The 7,822-nt window shown below is 35.7% G+C and overlaps 1 protein-coding gene across 2 annotated transcripts in view; it reads left to right on the forward strand.

Annotated features, from left to right (window-relative positions):
* LOC109842413 (phenylalanine--tRNA ligase alpha subunit, cytoplasmic-like) overlaps positions 1,159-7,822 on the forward strand; it is a 20,399-nt gene continuing 13,735 nt past the window's right edge. For both annotated transcript variants that reach the window (XM_020411292.1, XM_020411293.1), the window contains exons 1-9: positions 1,159-1,443; positions 1,533-1,655; positions 1,746-1,838; positions 4,702-4,758; positions 4,980-5,035; positions 5,233-5,325; positions 5,696-5,786; positions 7,221-7,258; positions 7,346-7,384. In XM_020411292.1, the coding sequence (XP_020266881.1) occupies positions 1,267-1,443; positions 1,533-1,655; positions 1,746-1,838; positions 4,702-4,758; positions 4,980-5,035; positions 5,233-5,325; positions 5,696-5,786; positions 7,221-7,258; positions 7,346-7,384 (767 nt within the window). In that variant the 5' untranslated portion in view covers positions 1,159-1,266. The remainder of the gene's footprint in view (positions 1,444-1,532; positions 1,656-1,745; positions 1,839-4,701; positions 4,759-4,979; positions 5,036-5,232; positions 5,326-5,695; positions 5,787-7,220; positions 7,259-7,345; positions 7,385-7,822) is intronic.

Consider the following 7,822-nt stretch of genomic DNA (forward strand, 5'->3'; position numbering starts at 1 on the left):
TTCCGGACCAGCCATCTGAAGAAGTTTGAGGACTCCAACCTCACATTAATCTGGAACTAAACCCGTGTTAAATAACTGACATCAACATGTACCCTCAATTTTTTGGTGACTCTTAAATTTCCTAAAGTTTTTACAACTAGCACTTAAATACCCAAATTTTTTTAAAACAGGCATATAAATACTCTCAGTTTTGCAAACTTGAGGGAATCTATGTGCAAGTTTTAAAAATTTTAGGATGTTTAAGTGACAAATTTAAAATTTTTAGAGTAATTAAGTGCCAGATTTAAAGACTTTAGGGTACGTAAATGCTACCAAAAGGAAGTGACTGTATATAAGTATAAATTTAAAAAACTTTAGCGTATTTTCTTGCTGCCAAATACAAAAAAAGAGAGGATATACAAGTGAAATTAGGTGAAACAATAGACTTATTTTTAAATAATACCCAAAACACAAACATCGCCTAATATCCTCTGGGGGCTGTTCGTTTCGCAAAAAAAATTGGGAAATCAAAGAATAGGAAACATATTTCCTATAATAATTGTTTTGAGGTTGTTTGGTTGGCTTAAAAAAGAAGAAAACTATAGAATAGGAGATGAGATGAGATGAGTTGTCACCTTATTATTGGATGATGTGAGTGATTTTTAAAAAAAAACCTGTTTTGAGGTTGTTTGGTTGGTTAAAAAAAATAAGGAAATGAATTGGAGGTATATTATTGGATGATGTTTTGCGGTTGTTTGTGTTTGGTTCATTTTTAAAAATAAGAAAATAGATGAGATGAGATGAGTTGGAGGTATATTATTGGATGATGTGACACATACTTAAGGAAATCAATTTCTTGTTTTTTTAGGAAATGGATGGAAATGAAGGTTTAATGAGATGAGATGAGTTGTCACAATATTATTGGATGATGTGTGTGATTTTTAAAAATAAGATAATAAGATGAGATGTGATGAGTTGGATGATGTGACACATTTCTTGTGTTTGGTTTATTTTTAAAGATAAGAAATGAGATGAAATGAGATGAGTTGGAGGATAAAAATATTATTTTATTAGATGTTGTGAGTGGGTTTTAAGGATGGAAATAGATAAAAATATTATTTTATTGGTTTCCTTGTACCGATTTCTTTTTCTTCGTTTTTAGGAAACCAACCAAACTGAATTGCAATTCGATCCGGTTGTTTGGGTCCGACTGAAATTTGCTCAATTTTTACGCCCTTCTCTCCTCAAACACCATACCCTCCGACGACTGCTTAGCTTGTAGAAAAAATGGCGGCGGCAGATTCAGACGACAAAACGAGGGCCGAGAGATCGATCCTAGGTTTTCTACAGTCCAACGAAGTGATATCAGACTCTCATCAGTTCGCTTCCAGCGTCGGAATCGGCCACAGCGAGCTCGAGAGCGTCATCAAGAGCCTCTGCGGATTCCAACTGATCGAATCTCAGGTCAGTTATCGATCTAATCGATCTCATTCTTTTATATTGTGTAATCGAAACCCTAGCTAACATTTCCTCTTTCTATTTTATGGAAGCAGGATATAAAGAAGGAGCGATGGTTGTTGACTGATGAAGCGAAGTCGTACGCTTTGAATGGATCGCCGGAGGCTCAGGTGTTTTGGGCAGTGCCTGCTGAGGGGATATCAAGAGCCGAACTCGAGGTGACGGGTTGTTTTTTATATAATGATTTCTGAGTATTTTTGTTTGGTGATTGTGCTCATTTATCTTTTTTTGTTTGATTTTTATTTCAGAAAAAAGTAGGCAGTCAGATTTTTAAGATCGGTTCATCACAAGCTATTAAAAACAAATGGGTGGAGATCGGGAAACAATTGGTCTCGAGAAAGGTAGAGTTTTTATTTGTTTTTTATTTTAAATGTTCCACATTGTCGCACCAATATGTCAAACTAGAATTCCTTAACCATTTAATTTGATTTTCAGCTAGGAGGATTAACATAATATTTGGTAATCATTACCCTATTTAGCTATTTAGAAATGCCAACTGTACAGTGTAGAAAAATAGAACTCTGTGTACGCTAGTGAGTGGCCTCGGGGCACATGTTAAGCGTTAATTGCTCACCTTCTGGCCTCGATTTTCCGGGTCTTCTGTGCATTCTCAAATAAATTAAATGGGGATTTTCAGTTTATAGTCATAAAAATGTAAGGTTCAGATGGATTAGCTTTGCAGTCTTCATTAGCAACAAAGATTAGCTTTCATGAAATACCAGACAAAAAGCTCATTGATGATTATGATTATGGTAATTGATAGTTTGATACAAATGAATATCATACATAAACTGTTAAAAATTTGTTTGGTAAAAGGGTTATGCAGTGTTCGAAAACACACTCTACTCGGCTGATTACTCGCCCAAGTACAGCTACCCGACACCACAACATGTTGGGTAGCTGACACTAGCTCGATTATGCGGCAAACCACATAATCGAGCAGTTAAAGAATATGTGCTTGCATAATGAAATTATGCGGGTGCATAACATACACGACTCGCACTCGCTGAAATACCGTCATGGTTCATTATGCGTATGGTCCCGTATCAGGTAGCAATTAATTTGATAATGCGGCGGATGTCATACATAAACTGTTAAAAAATTGTTTGGTAAAAGGGTTATGCAGTGTTCGAAAACACGCTCTACTCAGCTGATTACTCGCCCAAGTACGGCTACCCTAGCTGACACTAGCCTGATTATGTGGTCAAACCACATAATCGAGCGGTTAAAGAGTATGTGCCCGCATAATAAAATTTTGCGGGTGCATAACATACATAACTCGCACTTGCTGAAATACCGTCATGGTTCATTATGCATATGGTCCCATATCAGGTAGCAATTAATTTGATAATACGGCGATTAACTGGATTATGCAAAAATATGTGTTTTTGAAATTTTTAATACACGCATACTATCTATTATCTATCACATATATATAAAAATTCATGAAAAATATAAAACATTCCAAGCAAAAGACCAACATTATGTGCTTCATGCCTAGCTTCATGCCTATCTAATTCTTACCATATTTGCTGTAGTGTTGTCAAGGTTTTTAATCCATACCAGAGCTATTGGTTTCTTATTTAGGCTAAGTCAGGTTTAAAATTTTCAAATTTGATTATATTTCATTTCCCAAAAACCTGATTATCATTTCATGGTGTCCAAGGCTTTTACGTTGAAAATGCATACAAGGATATTTTAGGTATACGTACTATAACAAGTTAAATGTGTTATATAAACAAACTAACTTTGTTGTTTATTAACACAAGAGGGAGGAAAAGAGCACGTCTGTACCTCTGGTACAGGTGCCATTAGGGCATTTGGCAACACAACCCAATGAAAAGTTAGATGACAAAAGATAGAGATATTTTTAAGCTTGTTTTGCCTCTTTCTATCTTCCAAGGTTCAATATTACTGACCATAAAATTGCTGGCTGGGTCATCTTTAATTATTAGCAACATCTAATACTAATTTAACCTACATTACCTATGCATTTCTAATCTGAAGCTGTACCCAAAATGCACCCATACCCGTACCTAAAGTCCTTGGACACTCCTTGTATATGTGCATACATTTATGGGCATGTACTCAATTATACACTTCATATTTTAATTTAAAATACTTGTCATACATTTTTTTGGACGTATATCCTACGGTTCACACCCTTTTCTTGAAGCTCATTGGATATAGGTCAGGTTCCGATTTATGATTTTGAAGGGTCGCTTGGATGTCTAGTTCAAAAACTAGTGATTTTCCTATTCATAATCCACATAATAAAAGAAACATAAAAATGTTTAAGAGTTTTAATTCTCGTCCTTGTTCTCATATAAATTATTAATTGCAATATATAATTTATGTGTATATAAATATTTATATAGTCGTGTCTCCATACCCTATCTTATACAAATTTGCCATGTCAGTGCCAGTGCCTGCACCGACACCCGCGCCTGCACCTGCAACCGCACCCGTATCTATGCAACATAGATTTTAACTATATAAGTATTAATTTTCTCAACTTCTAATCTTATGACTTAAGAACATTCTTCATACATTCTTTACTTAGGTATTCTACGCTGCTAAGGTAACTTCTATCTTTTTTGTGTTCGCTACATTGTTACCTAATGAGACGACGTAGCATAAAGCATGTTTGATAATAATGGTCTCTTGATGGGGGGTGAACTTTGGCGCAATAGTAAGGTTATTGCCGCTTGACCTGGAGGTGCTACATCTGGGGTAAGGCTGCGTGCATCTGACCCTCCCCAAAGGCCACAATGGTGGCAGCAATATGCACCAGGCACCTTTTTCAGCAGAGATGACATTGTCTAAACGTTTGAATGATTAAATGCATGCAATTAAAGAGATAGACACTTGAATATGTTCCTTTCAAGTACTAGCCACATGCTTGCAACACAAACATATAAATAGGCGTCCTTGAATTAGTCCAATAGTTGCTCATGATCTAACAGTCAGGTTGTTTGTCAGCTCCTCTGTTATAAGATATATTATACTGTTCTGCTGTATATATTCTTTGTTGCATTCTTCTTCCAATGGTTCTGTTGGTGTTTCAAATGTACCAGTTTTATGAGAAAGTTGGCAGATAGCGCTGGATGATGTGATGCTTTAATTCAGATACATGTACATAGCAATCTCTTTTGTTTTATACATAATATGATCTTTTGCAATGATGCTTTTTGTCCTTCTTAGGTGGATCATGTCGAAGATAGCGTCAAAGATTTGCTAAAAAATATTGAGGATGGAAAGGTGCATCTTACTATTTGATGGACTTTTTTGTTTAGTATATCGAGAGATGAAATTAGATTGGTGCCTTTATTTGATGGGTTGTTTTGATACCTTGTTGACAAGACATGTCTTCATGACAGGCATCTCTGCTACATAGTTATATACACCTGACAAATTTTTTTGAGTTGTACGTTTTATTCATTTACATTTTCTTTGTGTCACTAACTTTTGCATTATCACAGATGGTCGATGACAAGGACATTGCTACACTGAAAAAGAGGAAGCTCATTACCCTTCAGTAAGTTCCTTTCCCCTTCTGGTTGAGATTTTATTTGTTTAATGCCACAATTCTCTGTCTCTATGCTTTTGGTTAATTATGTGTCATCTGCTGTGTATGTTGTATGGATATCTTACTTATCCTTAATTTTGTGAGTGACATTTATACTACATTCAGGTTTATATGATATACCTTTTCTACCTTTTCACTTTTCACAGGACATGGAAGGGTTACTCTCTGAAAAAAGGCCCTAAATATGCACCAGAGAGAAAGAAGGTTGCAACTGATCTAACTCGGGAACATCTACTGAGGTACTACGGCTATCCCATCTTAGCTGTTAAACGTTAATATGTATGGGAATAGTTTTCCTCTGTCATGTATTTGTTGACACTGATAACCAATGCGAGTAAGACCTCCACAATAATGATGGTTCATCCATAATCGTACTGTAACCCTTGGCACAAATATGGATATTCAGTACTTTGTTATTATGTATAACAGTGTAAGTTTAGTGTATCACATAGGCTGGTATGATTTTTGATAATTCTATATCAGTAACTTCAAAATTCACACAAAGCATGAGTCTTTTCACTGCCTTATATATTCCCATTGCGCATGAACTTTTAAGACGTTACGTGCTTACTGTTCAGCCTTGGCTTTTTTTTTCCTATTTCTTTCCAGGGGTGACTGGAAGGATGTAGAGTTCAAAGACTACAACCTAGATGTTCAAGAACAACCAATTGAAATAGGCTACCTGCATCCTCTGCTTGAGGCATAAACTCTCTCTCCCCTTTATTTTTTTAATGATATCGTGCTTATCGGTACCAACATTAGCTGCTACTCAGTAAAAATATTTTTATTGCTTCAGCATGTGTAGTGCTGACTTTTCCTAATACAAACATATTATTGGAAAAGAACTGTTACTTACTGTTAGTATGCTAAGGAGGCTGATCAATAAAAAATGCTTATATTTTTCTGGCCCGTTAATCTAGTTTCAAAATTTCGAAAATAGTCCTTATCATGTTAACTACATCTTGGAACTGAATAGACAATTATTGATTTACAAAGGACATGGGATTAAAATGATATAATTACAAATGCAGAGATTGTGCAAGGAAAGATTTTGAGATATCAGTAGAATTAACATTCAAGGTCAATACAGTGTGTACAGACATAAAAATGGGACCATAGGTTGCATGATGAGTCGAGCCTCAAGAGGGCACACTGCTTGTTAATGATACACGACGAGTTGATGAACAGACATGCTTCAAGTCAGTTGGCTTACTCCGAGTGTAGTCCTTCGGTTCTAACTGAAATTGTCTGGATTAGCACCAAAATCGTTAGTCTCAGACCCATTTGAAACTTGGATTAGATTAGGGATCATATGAGAGATGTTCATGTTTTATCTGACCGAACCTAATTAGTTATGCGTGCGATGTCCCTCCTTTGTTTTCCTCATATTTTCATGGGATTATGTGTGTATTAATATGTTGTCAATATCAGTATGCAATGTGGGCATGTAGTACACTAGTATTCTATGTATTCCGTGGGCATGCAGTTACTGTATGCATTCCTTACACCCTTGGATTTTCTATATTTTTGGTAATAAAATATAATAAAATATTGAAGTTTTGAGGGAAAACTATTATAGCAGCCCAGAGAACCACATATCACTCAACTTCCATTTACCCTATAGTGAGGATGACACGACTTATCCTTTCAGTATCTCCTATATGTGATTATGGTTTGTGATGCACACAAGATCTGGCAAGAGTACTTACTTTTCTTCAAAATGTTTATAGCGGAAATTTGTTAATGGTGAGAGGAAATGATGAAGAATCTGCTAAATAACTAGAGGGATTATCATCAGCTCTTGGTTAGCGTTACAATGCAACCATCTTGGAATTGTGACTGTAGTTATTCCAGAAGGCTCATGGGAAGGGTGAGAATGTAGGTTTATGATGTTTTAGAGGGTGTAAATTCATTCTCCAATATTGCAACTACGTTGTCAAGATATGCTTATCGTCCTAATTTTTTCGTCAACAAATCAGATTCTCCAATTTCCAGCAACTAATACTCTAGTGGTTTTCGTCTACACATTAACCGCTATTCACTATAATCAGTGAATGAGACTTTTTTTGCTATCTTTTCTTTATTAATGACTTGGACATTTTTGTTCGATGATGCTTCGAACTATTTGTTTCAGGTGCGAGAAGCAATCCAGAATATCTTTCTTCAGATGGGGTAAGCTTATATGAATTGTTCTTAGGTGATTAAGTTTAAGTTTGTGTATATTGGTGGCAGTCCTGAATGCATTCTTTTTGGGTGCAGTTTTGAGGAGATGCCAACAAACAATTTTGTTGAGAGCAGGTACCCAATCTTTTGTTTCTTTCCTAGATGTAAATAGTATTATGTCATCTACATGGCATCATATTTCTGTTTCCAGTAAGGTGAGAGTTGTTTCTTTCCTAGATGTAAATAGTATTATGTCATCTACATGGCATCATATTTCTGTTTCCAGTAAGGTGAGAGTTGAACAAATGTCTAGTTAACATTGAAAGGTTGTATTGCGTTGCATCACTGTAAGATGGTTGCATGCAATTGCGATTTTTAGTAGCGAATCTCTTTTGTAGTCTGTAGGTTTTCTTAAAAAAGATTAGTTTGTCTGCAATCATGTTGGATATCTTTATTTCTCAGGTCTATTTCGAATGAGATATTCCTTTCTGGATATAGTGGACCTTTCGTTTGATTGTCAGATGAATTGTTCACTATATGATCTTGGGTCCCAACAATAGTCGGTGAACGTTA

The sequence above is a fragment of the Asparagus officinalis genome, chromosome 5 (assembly GCF_001876935.1).
Source record: "Asparagus officinalis chromosome 5, Aspof.V1, whole genome shotgun sequence".
Lineage (NCBI taxonomy): Eukaryota > Viridiplantae > Streptophyta > Magnoliopsida > Asparagales > Asparagaceae > Asparagus > Asparagus officinalis.